The sequence below is a fragment of the Talpa occidentalis genome, unplaced genomic scaffold (assembly GCF_014898055.3).
Source record: "Talpa occidentalis isolate TD23 unplaced genomic scaffold, MPIMG_talOcc4v2.1 talOcc4.15, whole genome shotgun sequence".
NCBI lineage: Eukaryota > Metazoa > Chordata > Mammalia > Eulipotyphla > Talpidae > Talpa > Talpa occidentalis.
This window is the reverse complement of record NW_023601543.1, coordinates 50,713,057-50,737,397: the sequence shown is the minus strand read 5'-3', so window position 1 is coordinate 50,737,397 and position 24,341 is coordinate 50,713,057. Positions and strand designations below refer to the sequence as shown.

At 37.2% G+C, this 24,341-nt stretch overlaps 1 protein-coding gene across 8 annotated transcripts in view; it reads left to right on the top strand.

Annotated features, from left to right (window-relative positions):
• The window catches only part of ZC3H12B (zinc finger CCCH-type containing 12B), a 231,585-nt gene that overhangs the window by 194,031 nt on the left and 13,213 nt on the right, over positions 1 to 24,341 (top strand). For all 8 annotated transcript variants that reach the window (XM_054695696.1, XM_054695692.1, XM_054695694.1 and 5 more), the window contains one exon: positions 8,305 to 9,061. In XM_054695696.1, coding sequence (XP_054551671.1) covers positions 8,454 to 9,061 — 608 coding nt within the window. In that variant the 5' untranslated portion in view covers positions 8,305 to 8,453. The remainder of the gene's footprint in view (positions 1 to 8,304; positions 9,062 to 24,341) is intronic.

The window sequence follows — 24,341 nt, the reverse complement described above, 5'->3', positions numbered from 1 at the left end:
GCTTATTTCACTGAGCATAATTCCTTCTAGCTCCGTCTACATTGCTGTGAATGGCATGAGTTTATCTTTTTTGATTACTGAATAATATTCCATTGTGTATATATACCACATCTTCTTGATCCAGTCATCTATTTTTGGGCATTTGGGTTGTTTCCAGGTTTTACCTATTGTAAATAGTGCTGCAATAAACATAAGTGTAAAGGTGCTCTTTTCAGTCACTGTTTTTGTGTCCTTTGGGTAGATCCCAAGGAGTAGAATTGCCGGATCGTATGGTAGCTACATTCTTAGTAGACTGAGGAACCTCCAGACAGCTTTCCATAGTGGTTGGACCAGTTTGCACTCCCACCAGTAATGAGGGAGAGTTCCTTTTTCACCTCATCCTTGCCAACATTTGTTGTTGCTTCTTTTTTTGATATGTGCCATTCTTACTGCTGTAAGGTGGTATCTCAGGGTGGTTTTGATTTGCATTTCCCTGATTATAAGGTATGTTGAACAGTTTTCATATGCCTGTTGGCCATTTGCATTTCCTCTTTGGAGAATGTCTTTTAAGTTATTCTGCCCATTTCTTGACTGGATTGTTTATTTTGTTTTTGTTGCGTCCTGTGAGTTCTTTGAATATCTTTGTGATCAGTCCCTTATCAGTTGACCAGAGTGCAAATATTTTTTCCCAAACAGTGGGGTGTCTTTCTATTTTGGTTAATGTCTCTTTGGCTGTACAGAAGCTTTTCAGTATGATGTAATCCCAGGTGTTTATCTTTGTCTTCACTGTCACTGCTTCGGTAGATGAGTCTTTAAAGATGTCATTGTGATGTATGTCTTGTCCTGTTTTGCCTATATTTTCTTCTATATATTTTATGGTTTCAGGTCTTATGTCCAGTTATTTTATCCATTTTGAGTTGATCTTTGTGAACAGTGAGAGGTTGTGATCTAGTTACATTTTCTTGCATGTGCAGGTCCAGTTTTCCCAGCACGATTTATTGAACAAACTATCCGTGTTCCATTGCATATTCTTTGTTCTTTTGTCAAAGATTAGTTTTTCATATAATTGTGGCTTTATTTCTGGGCTCTCTATTAATTATTATGGCTTTGTAGTATAGCTTGAAGTTTGGAAGTGTGATACCTCATTTCTCCATTTCTTTTTAATAATAAATTTTATTTTTTATTCCCCATACAATTGCAACACCCTTATTTTGACCCCAATCAATCCCCTTCCGCACCCTACACCCCATAGAGTGTCACTGATTCATAGTTTTTTGATGATTTTGATTTTCACTTTCTTATAGTTATTCATTTTCCTGGTCCCTTATTTAAGTTTTCTAGATTCCTGCTATGAGTGAGACCATCTGGTATTTTTCTTTTTCTTTCTGCCTTATTTTGCTGAGCATGATCCCTTCCAGCGAGATCCATGTTGCTGCAAATTGCATGTGTTTATCTTTTTTGAATGCTGAGTAATATTCCATGGTATATATGTACCACATCTTCTTGATCCAGTCATCTAGTTTTGGGCATTTGGGTAGTTTCCAAAGCTTAGCTATTGTAAATAGTGCTGCTATAAACATAGGGGTGCAGGAGCTCTTTGGAATTGATGTTTCTGTGTCCTTTGGATAAATACCTAGGAGTGGAATTGCTGGATCATATGGAAGCTCTATGTTTAGTAGGTCCAGAAATCTCCACACAGCTCTCCATAGTGGTTGGACCAGTTTGCACTCCCACCAACAGTGCAGAAGAGTTCCTTTTTCTCCACAACCTCGCCAACATTCGTTGTTGCTAGTTTTTTTTTTAATATGTGCCATTCTCACTGGTGTAAGATGGTATCTCATGGTAGTTTTGATTTACATTTCCCTGATTACAAGTGATGTTGAATATTTTTTCATATGCCTGTTGGCCATTTGCATTTCCTCTTCAGAGAAGTTTCTTTTAAGCTCTTCTGCCCATTTTTTGAATGGATTATTTTCTTTGTTGTTGTTGAGTCTCATCAGCTCTTTGCAGATTTTTGTGATCAGTCCTTTATCATTAGTGTTGTGTGCAAAAATTTTCTCCCAGTTGGTGGGGTTTCTCTTTGTTTTTTTCTTTTATTTTCTCTTTTGCTGTGCAGAAGCTCTTTAATTTGATGCAGTCCCAGCTGTTTATCTTTGCCTTCACTATCACTGCTTTGGGTGATGTGTCTGTAAAGATGTCTTTGATATGCAAATCACGTAGTGTTTTGCCTATATTTCCTTCTATGTATTTTATGGTTTCAGGTCTTATGTCTAGTTCTTTAATCCATTTTGAGTTGATTTTATGTATGGTGTGAGGTAGTGGTCAAGCTTTATTCTTTTGCATGTGCGAACCAGTTTTCCCAGCACCATTTATTGAACAAACTTTCTTTGCTCCAATGCATAGTCTTTGCTCCTTTGTCAAAGATTAGTTGACCATGAATCTGTGGGTTTATTTCTGGATTTTCTATTCGAGTCCATTGGTCTGTATGTCTGTTCTTGTTCCAATACCATGCAGTTTTGATGATCATGGCTTTGTAGTATAGTTTGAAGTCTGGGAGTGTGATGCCTCCATTCCCTTCTTTTTTTTTCAGGAGAGCTTTGGCTATTCGGGGTTTTCTGTGATTCCATATGAATTTCATCAATAATTGTTCTATTTCTTTGAAGAATGACATTGAAATTTTGATTGGAATAGTATTGAATCTGTATATTGTTTTTGGTAGGATGGCCATTTAATAATGTTTATTCTCCCAATCCATGAGCAGGGGATGTCTTTCCATTTCTTTGTGTCTTCTTCTATTTCTTTTAACAGTGTTTTGTAGTTTTCTTTGTATAGGTCCTTTACCTCTTTTGTTAGATTTATTCCCAAGTATTTGATTTTTTTTTGTTTTGATAATAAAAGGGACTTTTTTTATTTCTTCTTCATATTTATTTTTTGTGTTTAGGAAGGCTACTGACTTTTGCATGTTGATTTATTTAATAATTTTTTTTTATTTGTCTTTGTTATTCTTATTCTTTCCTCTGTTGTTTTTGGCTCTAGGATTCCTTGTAGTATTTTTTGGAGTGGGACTTTAGTCGTAATGAAATTCCAGAGTTTCTGTTTGTCTGGGTAGGTCCTTATTCTTTCTTCATAGAGGAAGGAGAACTTTGTGGGATAGAGTATTCTTGGTTAGCATTTGTTTTTTTGGAGTCTGTTGACTATGTCCCTCCACTGTCTCCTTGCCTGTAGTGTTTCTTCGGAGAAGTCTGATGTCAGCCTGATTGGTTTACCTTTGAATGTTATCTGTTTCTTCCCTCTTGTCAGCTTCATTATTTTTTCCTTGTCCTGGATTCTTGGGAGCTTTACTATTATGTGTCTTGCTGTATTTTTCCTTTTGTCGTGGAAGTTTGGTGTTCTTCTTACTTCTTGTATATCAATTTTCAGCTCCTTCTTCACATTTGGGAAGTTCTCTTCAATTATCTCTTTGAATATTTTCTATGTTCCTACATCTCTCTCCTCTCCTTCTGGGATTCCTATAACTCTTTTATTTCTTTCCTCATGGAGTCAGATAGTTCCCCAAGTCTTTCTTCAATCTTTTTCCTTCGTACTTCTCCTTCCTTTTCTTTTTTGGTTCTTTTTATTTCTGTGTCTTCAAGAGTGCTTATTCATTCTTTCATTTCATCTATTCTGCTTTCATTGCTTTTCCCAGAGTTCTTTAGTTCCTCCATTAATTCTTTGATCTCCTGTATTTCTTTTGCTTCCCCCTTTAGGGACTCAATTTTATTCTTCTGATCGTTGATTATTTTTCTCATCGTTTTCCTTTATGAGTTCTGTCACTTTTTTAATCATGGCAATATTATTTTATTTTATTTTATTTTTTTTAATTTTCTAGAGGCATGTCTTATTTATTTATTTTTTATTATTTGTTTGTTTGGAATTCACCAGAGCCAGAGTGGGGAGCAGAGCAGGCAGAAGGAATTCATGGCAATTTTAAAGTCTCTTTCTGGAAGGCACAAAAGTTCTCAGGTTACTGTTGTTGCAATCTGCGGGGTAGTTTTATTTTTGTGGTGTGCTTTTTTCCTGAGGAGTTGTTAGGTTGTCTGTGGTTCTTCTACTCCCTACTGTCTGTTTTCTAATTTGTCATATGCATTGTGACACTGTGTTGCTGGGACTGGCCGGCATCTTGGATGAACTTCTCCGCTCCCCTCTGGCTCCTCCGGGAGCCATCTGTCGGTTTCAAGCAGTCTTTACTGAAGAAAGGTCCCTGTTCTAAAATGCCAATGTGGGGACACACTCCCCTGTGTGCCTGGTCTGCCTCAGCGGTGGGTTCCCGCTCCCTCTCTGGGCTTGGACTGCAGGCCAGAAGGGGCTTGGCATGGGCGAACTTCCCCGCTCACCTATGGCTCCTCCAGGAGCCTTTTGCTGGTTTCAGGCAGTCTTTACTGTAGAAATGTCCCTGTTCTAAAATGGCGATGCAGGACGCACTCCCTGCACATCTGGTCTCAGGCACACTCTTCTGCACACCAGGTCTGCCCCAGCCGTGGGTGCCCGCTCCCCCTGTGGGCTCAGACTGCTGATCGGAAGGGGCCTGGTGTAGGCTAACTTCCCAGCTCGCCACTGGCTCCTCCAGGAGCCTTCTGCTGGTTTCAAGCAGTCTTTTCTGCAGAAAGGTCCCTGTTCTATGGGGTGTTAGTGACTTTTTTTTCTGTTCGCTAGGTGGCGCCAGAGATCTCTCCTAGTGTCCTTGGGGAGCTGTTTTTTTCACCCCGTGGGACAGGGAACAGAGTGGAATGGTAGGGTAAACCTCAACGGCTTTGGGGTGCTGTTTCTGCCTTGTGCCCCACCATCGTGGAGAACCCACACCCCGAATTTCATGCCCCTGGCCTCAGTTCCAAAGCCCTCAGGTCCAGGACGCGGGCTGTAGCCCAGTTCAGTGTTCGCAGAAATGGCGCCTTTGCACCCCGCTCCCGTGCCTGAGTGCCTGGTTCCTGTTTACTCAGTGAGCGACTTTCACCTCAGTGAGGGCCCCCGCATTCTCCCCTCAAGCCTAGGTCGCAGGTGCGGGTACCTGGGCAGCCATGATCTGCATTTGCTTTTCAAGTGCACCGCTTGTCCGTGCAAGCTTACCGGCTGGCCCAAGGCTGTGTGCAGGTCTCCGGGGGTCTCTGTTGTTCTCTAATGGCGCCTGGAGCCGATGGCTCACTTCCACGGCGAATCCTGTAGGGTTCTCCACAGCTCCAGTTCACGGGGTGTGGTGGCCGAAATAGTTCCTTTCCACTCACAGTCCTGCTTGATGCGTAGTTTGTTCTTGTTGGTCGTTTTCGTTTGTTTTTTCCTCCTTTCTGTTGGTCGGAGAATGCCGACTTTGTGGGTGGGGGAGGGTAGCAGGGTTCTGAGCTTTCCTCCCTTCTAGTCCTCTTTTATGGCAACTTTCTTCTTCGGGTAGTTTGCTGGAGCCACCAGTTTATCTTCCGTGTCCCAGTTCTCACTGGGACCTGCCACTTTTCCTCCCTATTAACTTTTTTTAATGGGAGATCTTACTCGCAGCGTCTCCTCGCCACCATGTTGATTCGCCTCCCTTTCTCCATTGTTTTCATCAGTAGGGCTTTGGCTATTCATAGTTTTTCGTGGTTCCATATGAATTTCATCAGTATTTGTTCTATTTCTTTGAAGAATGTCCTTGGAATTTTTATTGGAATAACATTGAATGTATATATTGCTTTTGGGAGGATGGCCATTTTAATAATGTTGATTCTTCCAATCCACCTTTACTTGTTCCAGAATGGGTGCTTGGGGGTCACTGGTCTCCATTAGTCCCGTGAGCCAGCAGGTTCTTCCCCGAAATTGGCCCTGCCTTTGTGGGCCCTCCCTCTGCCTTTACTCAGTTCTAGAAGGGATGCTGGGTTGGTTTCTAGTCTCCAACAGCCTTGCAGACCAGCCCAAGCTTTCCTGGGACTGGCTGCTCACCTTTGTTTATGGAACACTCCCTCTGCCTTTACTCAGTTCCAGAAGGAGGACATGGGGCTGCCTGTCTCCAACAGCCTTTCAGGCAGGCCTGGGATAGCTGCTCACCTTTGTTTGCAGAGCTCTTCCTCTGCCTTCACTCAGTTCCAGAAGCAGGGCTCAGGGCTGCTCAGCTCAAACAACCTTGTCGGTAGATTCATGATTTCCTGGGACTGGCTGTTCACTATTAATTGCAGAGCCCTCCCTCTGTTTAATCAGTTCCAAATGGGGCCATGGAATTGCTGGCCTCTAACAGACTTGCAGGCAGACCTGCAATTTCCTGAGACAAGCTGCTCGCCTTTGTTTGTTGAACAATCCCTCTGCCTTCACGCAGTTCCAGAACAGGATGCAGGGTTGCTAGCCTCTAACAGCCAAGAACATGCTTTCATGAGACTGGCTGCTCATTGTTGATTGTTGATTGCAGAGCCCTCCCTCTGCTTTTACTCAGTTCCAAAAGTGGGGTGAGTGAAACCAGCCTCCAACAGCCTTGCAGGCAGGCCTGTGCTTTCCTGGGAATGGCTGTTCAAGTTTATTGTGGAGCCCTTCCTCTGTCTTTACTCTGTTCTGTAAGTGGGGCACAGGGTTGTTGGGCTCCAATAGCCTTGTAGGCAGACCTGCAATTTCCTGGGACTAGTTGTTCACCCTTGTTTGTGGAGCCCTCCCTCTGCCTTCACTCATTTCTGGATAGTTGGTATGGGGTTGTCAGCCTCCAACAGCCTTGCAGGCAGGCCAGCAATTTCCTCAATATGGAAGTAGGCTTTACAAATCAAATAACAAAGATTTGTGGAGAAGTAAAAGTAAAATGGGTATTTATGTGTTGGCTAATTCATTATGGGAAAATTCTGAAGTCACAGATAAGTAATATAATCATTAGAGAACTCATGCTGTCTGAATTTCAGTTCTGAGATATCAATACTGTATACATGTGATGTTTTCAAATATGACTCTCCTAAACTAAAAATGTAGTTATTCATAATATTCTTAAAGTTATTGATAACTTTTATTGTTTCTGTAAATAAATTGAATTGCAATGGGGAACCCAAGTATGCTGGTTACACAGCTTTTAGATTAGTAAGCAGAGGTGTCAGTGCTCACAGGTCTACAGCCTTACCTCAGTGCTCTTTTTTTTTAACCAAACCCCTGGAGGTATCTGTCACATACTTTAAATGTGTTGCTTAGCTCACTTTTATAGGTACTTTCTTTTTTTAAAGATTTATTTATTTATATATACAAGGACTGGGGTACAGGCCAGATGTGTAGGGGGTGAGAGAATTTACCAGGGACAGAGCAGGGAGCAGAACAGGCAGATCAACTGAAACACGCTACTAAGAGGAGCAGAGGGCAAGCCAGGAGAGGTCTGCTGTGCTATGTGGGTGCCTCCTTGGCCAGGCCTCAAACTCGTGCAGCAGTGGCTGTGGATAGATTCACAGGTTGCATCTTAACTCTTTGTGCCATCAGGGAGGCCCTGATAAGTACTATCTTAGCTCATGAAATGAAATCCTTACCTTGTGAGATGACATCAATATCCTCATTTTACATATGAGCAAACCAAGGCTCAAATAAAAGGAAACACTTTGTTCAGGTTAGAACTCAAACCACTGGTAACAGATGAAGTAGATATAAGAGGACATGTTTAGAAATAAAATTGTTCCTAATTCTCTTTGTAATTAATATGCTTTTAAAAATTTTCTAGTTTCTCATGTAAGCTGAATCAATATTCTGCTTTTATTTAGCAAATGTAATAAGTAAAAGCTGAAGATAAAATTCATGAGTGCACATATACCTCTTTTCTTATCTGGAGCACACTTCTATTTGTTATCCTTATAGTCTACTTCAATTCCTTGAGCGCAATTTTAAATGACTGTCCAGTCTCCCCCTCTAGATGGGATCCTTATTATTTTGCACAGAGCAGTGTTGGAGAGTTTGTGCTCTTCAGGAGTGGAGCTCAGTTTTGCAAGAAATATCCAGTATAGTGTCTGAAAAATTTAACCAGATAGAAAGGAAAACAGACAGTCCTTTCAAGGATGTATATATTCTTGCACCCTGCTAAAATGACATTTTTCGCTTTCTCAGAGTTTTTGAGATACACAGTTAACTCTAGCTGTGACTGAGTGTGTGTACATGTATGTTTGTGTGTGTATGTGTAGAAATTATAGCATTACTTCCCCCACTGAAATTTTATGTCTAGAATTATTAGAGAATATTTTCAATATAAAGTGAGTACAATCATTTTAAGAAAATAAAATGTCAGACAATCTGTAGGATTTTAGGAAGAAACATCTGCATTTTAAATTTCTTTTCCTGAATTTTACTAAACATGATAATGGTGTGTGTGTTTATTTGTAGGGACTATTAACATCTGAAAATACCAAATGAAACAGGCAAACTCTTGCACCATCACTACCACCGCATTGTACCACAAAGGGATGCCACTATACAAGGATTCCAAAGAGGGTAAAAAGAAAAAGCTCATTACACCTCAGACTGCCCACTAAATGGGTATGACAGCCACAGCTGCAGTGGAAGCACAAAAAATGGAGAATTCTTCTAAGGAAGAAAGGCAGCAGCCTAGGCAAGACAGCAGGGAGCAAGAAAATGCTGATTCTGAAGAATGGATAAGCTCTGAGAGTGATCCTGAACTTATGAGCATTAAGAGTGGCAAAAATGACAACTTCCACCCTGGGGACAGTCAGCTAAAGAAAAAGGAGATTCCATATAAGTCACACCGCCAGCTCTGTAGATCACCTTGTCTAGATCGTCCAAGTTTTTCCCAGAGCAGCATTGTACAGCATGGGAAGCCTGACTTGGAAAAGGAATACCAACTTAAGATGGATTTTGCTCTAAAACTGGGTTATTCCGAGGAACAAATTCAATCAGTGCTGAACAAACTGGGCCCAGAATCACTTATTAATGACGTATTGGCAGAGCTTGTCAGACTTGGGAACAAAGGTGATTCAGAAGGGCAAGTCAATGTGAGTCTGTTAGTGCCTCGGTGGCCCAGCTCCAGAGAGATTGCAAGCCCTGAATTGTCTCTTGAAGATGAAATAGATGACAGTGACAATTTGAGGCCAATTGTCATTGATGGAAGTAATGTGGCAATGAGGTAAGACTAGCATATATATTCTATCTTTTTAAAAACTGCCTTAAGCACATAGAAATTGTCTTTATTTGCAAAACAAATTGGTTGTTGTCTTTTTATTCTAATTCTCTAAGAAAACAAAGACCAAACTTATCTTACTCTGGCTTTTTCTCTTTCCTTGGAAATTGTTACCAATGTGTTTTTAGGTGTTCTCAAAGTAACATAGATGTAAGTGATGCTTCAGAGCAGACAAAACCATTCAACCTTAGTTCACCTTGGGGCCCCCACTCCCATCCCTACATGGCTAAGCCAGTCATTCTGAAATGCTGAATTCATGATGTATCTTGAAGACTTATTTGGATCTCACAGTAACTCACAATTGCAATTCTACCAAATTTGGATCCCTTTGGTCTGACTTTTGATATGGTCTTTTTCTTCTCCCATTTGATTGCACCTTTCACACTGCATTTAATCAATCTCTTTAATAGTTCCCTATAGGGCCTCCCTGGTGGTGCAAGAGGTTAAGCATAGCACTATAAGGCTGTTCACAGTCTCTGCAGCATGAGTTTGATCCCCAGCCGGCCAGGTAGCTACCCACATGGTGCAGCAGACCTCTTCTGTCTCGCCTGCTGCTCCCCTCAGCAGTGTATTTCAGTAGATCTGCCTGTTCTGTTCCCCACTCTGTATCTGATGAATCCTCTCACTCCCCACACCTCTGGCCTGTACCTTAGTTTTTGTATGCATACATAAATAAATATTTTTAAAAAACAATCCCCTATAAATTAAGCTGATTTCTACCCCATTTCTTGTGCTCATGTCATTTTCCAACCCAGGAATGACCCCCTCTTATCCTAATACCCTTCAAAATTTACCACCTCTGCAAATACCATCTTTATTTTTCTGACCCCAATGATTGTCTTGAACTATGGTACTTACAGTAGGATGAATAATATCCCACTAAAGATGTTCACCTCCTAATCCTTTGAACCTGTGAATATTCTATTTTACATAGTAAAAGAGATTTTGCAATTGTGATTAAGTTAAGTATCTTGAGATGAGGAAGATTATCCCAAATTATGAATGTGGGATCAATGTAATCTCAAGGGTCTTCATGAAAGGTAAGGAAGCAACAGGATCAGAATGAGTAATAGATGTGATTCCAGAAACAAGAGGTTGTGATATTTTAAGAAAAGAGGCTATAAGACAAGGAATATGGGTGACCTCTAGAAGTTGAATAAGGCAAGGAAACAGACTCTCCCCTGAAACCTGCAGAAATAACATAGCCATGCCAAGTCTTTTATTTTAGACTTCTGACTTCCTGAACTATGAGATAATAAATTGGTTTATTTTAAGTTACTAAATGTGTGACAGTAACTTGTTACATCAAAAATTGGAAAGTAATAGAGACCAAGACTTTTGTACCTCTTTGTTCCTTACTCTCTCATAATGTGTTTTCATATCAGAAAATGTTAGAAATCCCTTCTTGTATTTCTCAAATGAGTTGTCATCTAGCTTTGACTAAAAACCCCAATGATCATGTGCCTGCTTCCTACTGAGTCCACCAATATTTGATGAAATTCTTAGATTGTATACAATCAGAACAAAGTAAAAAATCTTAGATTAGCAAGTTTTAATTTAATTTTCCCATTTCCTTTGAGGGCAAGGACCTTATTTTATGACTTACTTGTTTTCCTAGTATTCGTTACTCCCATAAAGATAAAAGGGAGTAGGAAGGGGAATAAATTTTATGAACCATAACATTGTTATTTACATGAGTTGAGCATTTTAATATATAATTCTGTTTAATCCTCACAGCAACTTTATTTTACACAAAAGAAAACTAGAGCTCAGCAAGATTAAATGACTTCCTTAAGGTCACTTTATTGATTTGTTTCTAATAGTTTTTTAGTGGAGTACTTAAGGTTTTCAAGTGTATGTTATCATATTAGCTGTAATAGTGATAGTTTTAATTTTTCTTTCCAATTTAGGTATCTTTTAATTCTTTTTCTTGCCTAATTCCTCTGAATAGGACTTCCAATACAATATTGAATGATAGTTGTCAGTGGTTATCCTTGTCTTATATGTGATCTTAGAGGGAAAACGTTCAGTTTTTCACCATTAAGCATGATGTTAGTTGTGAGTTTGTTACATATGAGGCATGCTTATTTATTATATTGAGACATGCTCCTTTTATCACCATTTGGTTGAAATTTGTATTATTAATGGTATTGGATCTTGGCAAATTTTCTCTCTACAACTATTGTTATAAACATATGAAATACATTTCCTTTTTGACAGGTAATTGCATTAATTGATTTGCAGATGTTGAACCATCTTGCAACCAGGAATAAACACATCTGGTCATGGTGCATGATCCTTTTATTGTATTATTGAATTCAGTTAGCTAGAATTTTGTTGAGGATTTTTGCATGTTCATCAAGTATATCGGTCTATAGTTTTCTTTTCTTGTGATGTCCTTATCTACTTTGGTATCAGAGTGCTTTTGGCCTGACAAAATGTATTTGGAAGAATTCACTGTCCAATTTATTAAAGAGTATGGATAAAATAGTATTAGTTCATCTTGTAGGTTTAGTAGAATGCATTACTGAAACCACCTGGTCCTATGTTTTATTTTTCTTTTTAATAATTTTTCCTACATTGTTGAACCCCCATAGTTCTTCCTCCACCCTATCACCCATGAACCATCATCACATTCTCCTGTGCTCTTCCATCCCCTGTTTTAACCCCTCCTTCACCCTCCCTTGCTAAAAGCCTCAGATCTATGGTCGGCTGGCTAGTTTTGACTTTTTTACCTTTTGTTTGGTTTCTCTATGTTCCACGGGTAAGTGAAACCATCTGATATTTATCTTTTTCATTCTGACTTATTATGGCTACCATAATCCCTTCCAACTCCATCCAAGCTGTAACAAATAGCATGAGTTTGTCTTTTTTGATCACTGAATAATATTACATTGTGTAAATATACCTCAACTTTTTGATCCATTCATCTATTTGGGGCTATTGGGGTTGTTGCTACATATTGGCTAATACAACAAGTCCAATTTTAAACATAACAGTGCTGATTTTCTTTTGAATTAGTGGTTTTCTGTCATTTGGGTAGATTCTTAGGAGTGAAATTGCTGGATTATATGGTAGATCCATTTTTTAGTGTTTTGAGTAAATTCCACACAGCTTTTCATAGTGGCTGGAACAATTTACATCCCCATAAGAAATGTAAGAGGGTTCTTTTATCTCCACATCCTGCCCAAGATTTGTTGTTTCTGTTTTTTTTTTTTAATGTGGGCCATTCTCACTGGAGTGAAGTGTTATCTCATTGTGGTTTTGATTTACATTTCCCACATAATTAGTGCTGTTGAACTTTTTTTTTTTTATGTGATTGTTGGCCATTAGCATTTCTTCTTTGGAGAAGAGTCTTTTTATCTCTACTGCCATTTTTTGATTTGGTAGTTTGCTTTGTTAATGTTCAGTTGTGTAAGCTATTTGTAGATCTTTGATATTAGCCCCTTCTCTGTCATCATGTGTGCAAATATTTTCTCCCATTCAGGAGAAATTAGGCAAGAGAAAGAATTAATAATCTTTGTTTTGATTATTGTCTCTTTGCTGTACAGAAGCTTTTGAACTTGATGTAGTCCCTAATGTTTATCTTCTCCTTTGTTTTTCATGCTTCTGGAGAAGGAGCCTCAAAGATATTTCTGAGGTTTATGTCATGGAGTGTTTTGACTATGTTTTCTTCTATATATTTTATGATATCAGGGCTTATGTTAAGGTCTTGTATCCATTATCAGTTGATTTTTGTATAGGGTGGATAAAATTAGTTGTCTAGTTTCATTCTTTTGCATGTTGCAGTCTGTTTTTCACAACTTCATTTATTGAAGAGGATTTCCTTGTTCCAATGTAAATTTTTTTAATCATTTCTCATAGATTAGTTTACAATATATGTGTGGTTTCATTTCTGGGCTCTTAATTCAATTTCATTGGTCTATGTGTCTGTTTTTGTTTCAATACCATGCCATTTTTATTATGATGGCTTTGTACTATTGTTTGAAACTTGGGAGTGTAATACCTCCATTCTTTCTCCTTTTTTGTCAGGAGAGCTTACACTATTCAGGGTTTTTTGTGTTTCCATATGAATTTCATTTTTTTGTTCTATTTCTTTGAAGAATACCATGGAGAATTTTATTGGAATTGCAATACATCTGTAAATTGCCTTTAGTATGATTGACATTTTTACAATGTTGATTCTTCAAATCCATGAGCAGAGAATATCTTTCCATTTCTTTGTGTCTTGGTCTATTTATTTTGACAGTGTTTTGTAGTTTTCCTTCTATAGGTATATCACATACTTTGGTTTATTCCCAGGTATTTAATTATTTTGGTACAATTATAAATGGGTTGGTTTTCTTAATTTCTTCCTCTTGAGATTGAGTGTTTGCATATAGGAAGGTAACTGATTTTTATGTATGCTACTTTTCTGAAGTAGATTATGTTTTAATTAGTCTTTTCTTTGGCATTTTTAGGATTCTCTATTATATATATTATCATATCATCTACATATAATGACAGTTTTACCTTTTTCCCTTTTTGGATCATTGTCACGTCTTTCTCTTGCCTAATTGTCCTAGCTTGTATTTCCAGTACTATATTGAACGGAAGTAGTAAGAGTAGGCATCCTTGTATTTTTCCAGATCTTAATGGGAAGGCAATCAGTTTTTCACCATTAAGAATGATGTTAGTGGGCCTCCCTGGTGGCGCAGGTGGTTGAGTGCCACACTGTGTAGCCTTTTGCAGCCCCAGAGCCAGTTCAATCCCGGCCGGCTGGCGAGAGTCCCACATGGCGTGGCATGCCTCTCCTGTCTCGCCCACTGCTCCACTCAGCAGTGTGTTTCATTTGTCTGTTCTGTTCCCTGCTCTGTCTCTGGTGAATCCTCTCACCCTTCCGCACATCTGGCCTGTACCTCAGCACTTGTATAAATGAAAAAAATAAATCTTTTTAAAAAAAAGAGAATGATGTTAGCTGTGGGATTGTTATATATGGCTTCTATTTTCTTAAGACATGGCTCTTTTATCCCAAGTCTTTTGAGAACCTTCACCATAAATGGATGATGGACATTATCATATGCTTTCTGGGAATCTATTGATATGATCACATGGTCTTTATTTTTCTTTTTGTTGATGTGGTGAATTTAATTAATTGATTTTTGGATGTTGAACCATCCTTGTGTTCTTGGACTAAATCCCACTTGGTCATGATCTGTAATCCTTTTAATAGATTTTGGATTTGGTTTGCTAAGATTTTGTTGAGGATTATTGCATCTGTGTTTATTAGGGAGATTGATTTATAGTTTTCTTTGTGTGTGTATTATCTTTATTTGGTTTTGATATTAGTGTAATTTTGACCTCATAAAATGTATTTGGTAGTTTTCTTTCTCAATTTTTGAACGTTTTTGTAGCAGAAACATTAGTTCATGCTTAAAGGTTTGGTAGAACTCATTTGTGAAACCCTGTGGTCCTGGGCTTTTGTATTTTAAGAGGGTTTTGATTATGTTTTGGTTTCACTGCTTATAATTGGTTTATTCAAGTTTAATATTTTAATTTCTTCAGATTTGGGTAATTGTACAGTTCTAAGACCTTGTCCATCTCTCTGGATTGTTGAGCTTGTTTGCATGTGAATGTTCACTGTTATCTCTTTTCATCCTCTGCTTTCCTACTGTGTCTGTTTAATTTCTTTTCTTTTAGAAACTTGTTAGAAGTCTATTTTTATTTTTCAAAGAACCAGCTTTTGTTTTCATTGATCTTTTGGATTGTCTTTTTATTTCTATCTCATTATTTTTGCATTAATTTTATTATTTCCTTTCTTATGTCCTTTGGATTTTTAGTGTTCTTTTTCTAGTTTCCAAGATGAGAGATTAAGTTGTTTCTTTGAGTTATTTCTTGCTTTTTGATATGGGCCTATATTGCTATAGGACCACTTTCACTGGTTCCCATACATTCTGGAAAATTCTGTCATCTTTGTCATTTGTTTCAAGATAATTTTATTTTCTTCATTAACCCAATGATATTTCTGTAGCATGTTGCTCAGCCTCCATGTAACAGGGGAGCTCCTTGCTGTCTTTTCACAGTTGATTTCTAATTTGATGCCTTTATGGTCAAAGACACTTGATATGATTTCATCTTCATGTATTTATTGATGTTTGTATTGTGACCTAATATGTGATATATCCTGAAGAATGACCCATATACATTTGAGAAAAACATGTATTCAGTTTGTAGGGGGTGCAGTGTCCTATCGATATCTACTAGGTCCACATGATCTACACCTTCATTTAGGGCAACTGTGTTCTACTTTAATTTTTGTCTTGTTAAACTGCCCGATGGTAAGAGTGAGGCATTGGAATCACCTACCATACAAATACATTTTCTCCAGTGTCTGTTTTCAGAGCTGATAGTAATTGTATAATGTATTTTTGATGCTCCCTCATTTGATGAGTATGTATTGATGAGTGTTACCTCTTTCTGGCATATCGTTCCCTTAATCATTTTATAGTGTCCTTTAGAGTCACCTTTTTTTTTTTAGTTTGAAGTATGTTTTATCTGATATAAGTATGGCTACCCCTGCCTTCTTTTTGGGGTCATTTGCTTGTAAAATTGTTTTCCAACCCTTTACTTTCATTCTATGTTTATCTTTAGAGTTTAGATATGTTTCCTAGAAACAGCAGAAGGTTGGATTATGTTTTTTTAATCCAGCATGCTACTCTGTGTCTTTTTATTGGTGAGTTTATTCCATTAATATTTAGGGTGATTATTGATACATGCAAGTTTTTATTTTCATTTTGGTGATTGTTTTGTGGTTCTATTCACTACCTTATTCTGTTCTTCCTGTTCATTAAATTAAAGATTTATCATAATATTTCTTGGAGTGTGGTTTAGTAGCATGGATTTCTGAAGATATTGCTTGAGAAGACATTCTTTTTCCCTCATGAAGGAAAGATAGAATTATAGGATAAAGCATTCTTGGCTGATATTTTTGTTTTGGAATTTTTTTTAATATGCTACTCTATTCTCTTGACTGTAGTGTTACTTCAGATAAGTCTGATGTCAGCCTGATAAGTTTAATTTTATAGCTTGTTATTTCCCCTCATCTGCTTCATTATTTTTTTTTTCTGTCTTGAACTCTTGGAAGGTTTACTATTATGTGTCTAGCTGTAGTTTTCTTTTCATTATGGTAGTTTGGTTTTCTTCTAGCTTCCTGTATGTCTATTTTCATTTCCTTCTTCAAGTTTATTCAATTATTCAATTATTTCTTTCAATAGTTTCTCAGTTCCCTGGTATCTTTCTACTCCTTCTGGGATTCCTATAACTCATATTTTCTTTCCTCATGGTATCAGATAATTCTTGAAGTGCTTCTTTGTTCTTTTTCCTTTGTTTCCCTCTTTCTTTTTTTGGCTCTTTTTATATCTGTGTCTTCAAGAGTACTGATTGGTTCTTTCATTTCATTTTGTGGCTTTTCCCAGAATTATTTAGTTGTTCCATTTATCTTTTGACATTTTGCAGTTCCTTTATTTTCTTATTTGTGGAATCAGTCTCATTGTTCTTTGATTATGTTTCTCTAGCATTCCGTTCCTTTTCTGTTTCTTTTTGCTTTCTAATTAAGGCGATTTTGAATCATTTTCTGTCAGGGAGATAAATTCTTACATGTCAGTGTCATTAGGTTCTGGAATCTGAGTTTCTTTCTGTGGTATATTGTTCCCAGAAGAGCTTGTTTGTTCATTTTTATTTGTCTTTCTTTCTCCCATTTTTGTTTTTGTGTTTGCTCTAGGCATAGGGCCACGTGACCACTGGTGCCTGCAGGCATGACTTCTGTGTTCTCTTACCAGGGTTTGAATGTGACTGCTTATAGCTTGGGCTCCTCTGGGAGGTGGGTGGAGGTAAGGGAGGGTGTTCTTGCTACTTTCCCCTCAGTTCTGACCAACCAAACCACTTCTAATAGCCAGTAGGATTTCTGGGTGCTCTTCCAGGGCATGGGTGGATCCACATGCTGTCTGGGCCACTGTGACAGCTGGGTGGGCTTGGGAGCAAGGGGTCCCATGGCAAGCATCATCTAGACCACTGCTGCTGGTGAGCAGGAAGTCTTAGCATCCTTACCTGGGCATGGGTGGATCACACATTCTGGGTTGCTGTGGCAGCTGGGTGGAGTAGGGGCTGCCCTCTCTTCCATTGACCAGACTGCTTTGTCCGTGATGTAGGTCCTGGCACCACAAGCCTCTGGCTGTGGCCTTGTATACTGGCAGGTACAGTAGACTAAGTGGGATACACTTCCTGGTGTGTCTGGGGACAGTTTAGTGTCCCCAATGCAGGGCACAGTAATGTAAGGCTCCAGTTCTGGCCTCCTCTGCTTATATGCATGGGCCAGTTGAATGGTGTGGCTGGCACTTGGAATTTCTAAACTGTGTCTGTGGGTATCCAAAGGTCCCAGATGTAGGGTGGGATACTCTGAAATCCAGGCTGGGGCCTAGTCTGGGCTGGAAGATGTTGGCCAGCTTGCTGGGATGGGCTTTCTGGTGTGGCGAGGTGCCTGCGGAAGATGGGCTCCACCTTTCCTTGCCCCCTTCTTTCCATTTAGTTAGTTCCAAGTGTCTGGGTTTTGCTAAGAACTCATATCAATCCTTTTATTTTTTTTCTTGTTTTTAAGAGAGGTGCTGACCCCAGCCTTTCTATTCTGCCATGCTTTGGGTAGAGTCTTCCTTGTTCGGTTTTGGAAGGCTGTGTGATTCTAAAAATTTGTCAACTTATTTTAGATTATTCAAAATGTTAGTATTTAGGTGTTCATAGTTTTCTCTTGTGATCCTCTATATGATGTCTGTTGTAACGATCATTTCTAATTCTAATTTTTGGAGTTTTCTCTATTTTTCCTTTCATGATTCTTGCTAAGAGTTGTCTATTTTAGCTTTGCAAATTACCAACTCTTTTACAAGAAAGTTACCTTACAAACAAAGAAAAGTGTAGACTAAGAATTAAAGGTTAGAATATGAGAAGATTAGTGGGTCCCTGTGTGTTTTATATGTGCTGCTATCCAATTCCCAAGTCATTGCCCTGTGATACTTTGTGGCTATGGGTCTGGATCTCAACAGTTGTCAAAAGTTGACAAAGAATGTGAGCAAAGTGTGACATGGCTGCAACTGCAGACACTCCTCCAATCACATGGTTATATGAGATATGCTCCAAGAGGTGATGGTTTTTGCCCCCTACAAGCAGCACACCACGGTGTTGCTCAATGAGAAAACGGTCCTCAAATTCATTACAAAAAGGATGGGGACACACATGCATGTCTAGAGGAAGATGGGAAGAGAGAAGAGTTGTGCAATGTCCTGGATACCATGAGGAAGGCAACTGCTAACAAAGACTTAGCCTTCCCATTATGCAAAAATAAAATATTTCAGAAAAATAAATTAATAAATAAGGTTAGAAATCAGCTATACAATCAAATGGCAACCAACAATATCAGGAGCAATTATACTTATTATCTGTTAAGGTAGACTTTCAGTTAATAAAGTTTAACAAAGATAAAAAGGATACTATATTATGATTAAGAGTCTAGTGATCTAATACAACAAGAACAAATAATATTTATAAATAGATATTACCAAATGATGAAGCACCAAAATGCATAAGATGATAACAGAACTTAAGAAAGCTATTTATAACAACACAGTAATTAATGAACCTTAATATCTAAATTATAACATGGACAAATCAACAAGACAAAGTATAAATAATAAAACAACATCTCTAAATGAGGAGCTATATCAGATAGGTCTAAGAGACACTTACAGAATATTCATGCAAAAACTTCTGCATATACATTTTTTTTAAGAGCACATGGAATATCTTCAAGATTAGACCATATCTTGGGACACAAATAAGTTGGCAATAAAGCCACAAAGGCTGAAATTATATCTAATACTTTCTCTGACTATAATGATATGAAACTAGACACCAACTATAACAAAACAAAAACAGGAAAAATATGAGTACATGGAAATTAAATTTCTAACAAAATGGTTCTTTTCATTTGAAGAATCTTTTTTTGACAGACAATATCCAAATTATTGTAATAGAATTGGTACTTGTAGGCCAATGTGTTTTTCTGTCCACTCCATCTAATTAATTGTATTTTAGTATGGAGCATTATATGACATGCTAACATATCTAAATTTTGAGTCAAATGAGACATAAATCTAGTGTACCATCTGTGAGTATTTAATATAACTATAAATGTATCTTCTCCCAATTCCTCTGCAAATTTTCCCTTTCAACTTCCAATTAAATGAATAATTTTTAGCTGTTTTGATTTTCATGTTTATACCTACAAGGAATTGTAATAGAATTTCTTCTCTTTTTATTTCATGTTCTAATTACAAAAGGGATATTTATTTTTTTGTTGTTGAGATAACACTTTTTTAAAGATTTATTTATATATGCATATAAGAGCTGGGGCACAAGCCAAAGATGCAGGGGGTGAGAGGATTCACCAGGATTCACCAGAGACAAAGTGGGCAACAGAACAGACATACTGACTGAAATACACTGCTGAAGGGAACAGCGGGCAAGTCAGGAAAGTTCTGCTGCACCATGTGGGTTGCTCCCTTGCTGGCTGAGATTGAACTCATGCTCCAGAGGCTGCATATTGCTTCATAATTTGGTGCTTAACCCCTTTCACCACCAGGGAGGCCCTGTTGAGATAACATTTGTTTACAACACTCTTATGATTCAGTTTTATCCTCTTCAGATATATATTACCACACTATACCCACCATTATATTCCTCCAACATAATCTGTTGGTCCCACTGCACACCCTGTTCTGAATGCTCCACTTCACCTCTGATAACCTTAATTCTACAGTCAGACTGGCAAGGTTTGTTACTATTTTGGTTCTGTCTGGCACTTTGTTTTGTTTCTCTATATTCCAAATATAAGTGATACCATACAGTACTTGTCTTTCTCCTTCTGACTTATTTTACTTAGCATTAGTCCCTCCAGTTCCATCCATGTTGTAGTAAATGCAAGAGTCATCATTCTTATAGATTAGTAGTATTCCAATGTGTATAGATAACGCATCTTCCTAATCCACTCATTTGTCCTTTAACACATATAGGTAGTTTCCATAACTTGACTATTGTAAAAAATGCACAATGAACATAGGAGTGCATATATCCCTTTAAATTAGTGTTTTTGCACCCTCAAGTAGAAATCCAGGCATAGAATTGCTTAATTTTATGGCAGGTCTATAGTATATTTTTAGAAACCTCCATAATGTTTTCCATAAGGGCTGGGCCAGTCTACTTTTCCACCAACAGCGTATGAGGGTTCTTTTTTCTCCACATCCTCGCTGACACTTGTTTCTGTTATGTTTTTTTGTTTTTTTCTTTTTTTTTGATGTGGACCATTTTCACATGTATGAAAGGTTTCTCACTGTAATTTGGATTTGCATTTTCCCTGATGATAAGTCATGATGAGGACTTTTTCTTGTCCACCATTTGTGAGTTGTGCACCATTTTTATCTTCTTTGGGGGAGTATCTATTTTGCTCTTTTGGCTATTTTGCTTCATAGTATTAATTGTTAATTTATCAAGAAAAAATATTCCTTAGCACTAGTATTTGTGTTTCATAGTCCAGGAACACAAGTCAATGATATACTTCCATGCAAGTCAATGCAAAGAAATACTTTGTTTCAAGATCACTTTACACTTTGAAAGATACTATCCTTCCTTATATCTTCAAAATCTTTCATGGAATCCTAATTTCTGTATAATTCTAGTATGCCTTCTTTCATGGTTCAACCACAGCAAACTTATAGAAAGCTGCAATCCCCAGGAGTGCAATGAATGCTCCAACAATGTGAAATCACAGATATTTGGCTAGAGGGCCTTGCATCTAAGGTTTCAGCAAAACACTTGGAGTAATTATGGTTATTTTCATTGACAGTAATGCCCTTCCACCCTGAAGGGGAAATGGAAAGTTGTCCATTTTTCTATTGGGTTATTTGTTCTCTTCTTGTTGAGTTATATGCATTCTTTGTCGATTTGGATATCAGACCCTGTTAGATGTACTATGTGCAAATAATTTCTCTTATTCATTAGGGTTTAATAATAGTTTCTTTTACTGATCTACACATCTGGTTTATATTCTCTTTTGATTCTTTTGCAATTTAAACTGAATCCACAAAGATCACTGAAACCAGTGCCATGGAGTGTTTCTCCTGTGGTTTCTTCTGTAAATTATAAACTTTCAGGTTTTACATTCATGTCTTCAATCAATTTTTAGTTAATTTTTGTATATGATTTGACACAGTAGTCTAGTTTTACTCTTTTGCATGTGGCTGTCCATTTTCTTAACACTAGTTTTTGAAGAGACTTTACTTACTCCAGTGTTTTTGGCTTCTTTGTTGATTAAATGTACATATATTCGTGGGTTTACTTCTGGGTTTCCAACTCATTTCTATTTTTCTGTGTGTCTGTTTTTGTTCAATAACAATGTTTTTATTGTTATAACTTTGTAGTTTAGTTTGAAGTATGGGTTTGTGATACCACTATTCTTCCTTTTTCTTTTCTTTAGGACTAATTTGGTTATTCTGAGTCTTTGTGGTTACATAGGAGATTCGGTAATGTTTGTTATATTTCCTTGAAGAATTGCATTTATTTTTTTTTAGGGATTGCGTTGAACCTGTGAATTCCTTTGGGTAAAATGGCCTTTTAACAAACTTAATTATTCCTGTGAATGAACAGAGAGTACTTTTTCATCTCTTTATGTCTTCTTGTATTTCTTTTAACATTGTCTTATACTTTTTATTATACAGTTCCTTCAGCTCCTTTGTCAAATTTACTCCTGGGTATTTAATTCATTTTAATGGTATTGCAATTTTGACTGTTTTCTTTATTTACTTATTTTCAAATTCATTGTTTTCATATAATTATTTAACTGATTTTTGTATATCAATTTTGTAATTTGCTATTTTGCTTTACCAATTTATTATTTCAATTAATTTTTTTGTAGTTTTTAGGGTTTTCTATGTATTTTTTTAAGATTTATTTATTTGTGCATACAAGAACTGAAGTGCAGGCCAGAGGTGCAGTGGGGTGAGAGGATTCACTAGAGACAGAGTGAGGAACAGAACAGGCAGACTGACTGAAATACACTGCTAAAGGGAGCAGCGGGCAAGACATGAGTGGTCTGCTGCTCCATGTGGGTAGCTTCGTGGCTAGCCAGGGATCAAACTTGTGCTGCAGAGGCTGTGGATAGCTTCACAGTGCTGTGCTTAACCCCTGTGACACCAGGGAGACCCATTTTCTATGTATTATTTCATCTGCAAATAATGATAGCTTTACTTCTCTCCAAATTTGGATTATTTCTATATCTTTCTCCTACCTAATTGCTCTAGTTAGGACTTCCAATACTATGTTGAATAGTAATAGTGAAATCAGACATCCTTGTCTTATATCAAATATTAAAGGAAAATTTTTCAGTTTTTCATGAATGAGTATGAAATTAGTCGTGGCTTTTTCAAATATGGTCTTCAATATATTGAGATATGTTCCATCTGTCACCATTTTTTAGGGTCTTTGTTATAAACAGAATTGTATTAAATATTTTGTCTTCATCTATTGACATGACCATACAATTTTATCTTTCCTTTTGTTGATGGGTGAATTATTGGGTACATTGATTCATTTTGGAATATTGACCCATCCTTGTATCCCAATTGGGATACAAGTGTAATTCCCACTTGATCATATGTGTTATCCTTTCAATGTATTCTTGAATTCAGTTTGCTATATTTTATTGAGAATTGTTGCCTGCATTTTTTTTTAATTTATCTCTATATATTTTACATCAGTATTCATTTTGGTACAGTTTGCTTTCATCTCTCATATGTTAGTCCCTACAAAATTCCCACCACCAAGTCACCCATGAGCCATCACCATAGTCCCTTGTGCTCTTCCCTCTTGCTCCCCACCCCCCTGCTGCTGAATGTCTCCGGATTTATAGTTGCCTGCTAGTTTTGTCTTTTTCCCTTCTGTTTATCTGGGTTATTTTTCTATAGTTTTCTTTTCTGTGATGTCTTTGCCTGCTTTTGATATCAGAGTAAAGTTGGCCTCATAAAATGTGTTTGAAAACATTCCTTCTTTCTCAATTTTTTGAAGACTGTGAAAGATAGCAATTTGTTCATCTTTGAAGATTTGGTAGAACTCATTACTGAAATTGTTTGGTTCTAGACTTTTGTATTGGAGAGACTTTTGATTGCTGGTTCAATTGCATTACTTGTAATTGGTTTATTCAGGTTTACTAACTTTTTGATTTAATCTTGATCCGTTGTAAATTTCTAAGAATTTGTAATTTCTTCTAGGTTATTCAACTTACTGATGTAGAGATGTTCGTAGTTTGATCCTATTTTGTTTCTCATTTTATTTATCATAATTTTCTCCTTGTTTTTCTTTATGCACCTAGCCAGAGGTTTGTCTATATTTTTTTTTGAAAAAAACATATTTTTTATTGATCTTTTAATTGTCTTTTTAAATTTTCTGGTACAATTTATTTTTGGTACAATTTTCATTATTTCCTTGCTTCTACTGGTTTTTGGTTTTGTTTTTTCTTCTTTATCTAGTTTCTTGAGATGAAAGGTAAGATCATTTAGTTGAGCTTTTTTGTGATTCTTGATGTGAGCCTGTATTTCTATAGTCTTCCCTCTTTGTACTGCTTTTGCTTCTTTTACAAGTTCTGATTTTTTGGGTCTTCATTTTCATTTGTCTCCAGGTACTTTTTAACTTCTCCTTTAATTCCATCATTAACCCAGCAGTCCTTCAGTAGTGTGTTGCTCAGATTCCATATATTAAAGACTTTTTCCTGCTTTATCTTTCTAGCTTGATAGCATTGTGATCTGAGAAGGTATTTAATGTGACTTTATTCTTCATGAACTTATTAACACTTGACTTTTGACCCAATGTGTGTTGAATCATGATGGATGTTCTATGCGCACTTGAGAAGAATTTGCTTTTAGGGTATATAGTGTAATATCAATCTTTATTACATGCATGTGATATAATTCCTCACTTAAGGCTACTGCTTCTTTATTTTCTGTTAAAGTGAAGTATTGAAATCCCCTAGTACTATATATAAATAGTATAGACATGGAATATATATATAGACATGGAATCAATACATCAGGAAAACATGCACCATATATATATATATATATATATATATATACACATATGATTTTTTTATTTT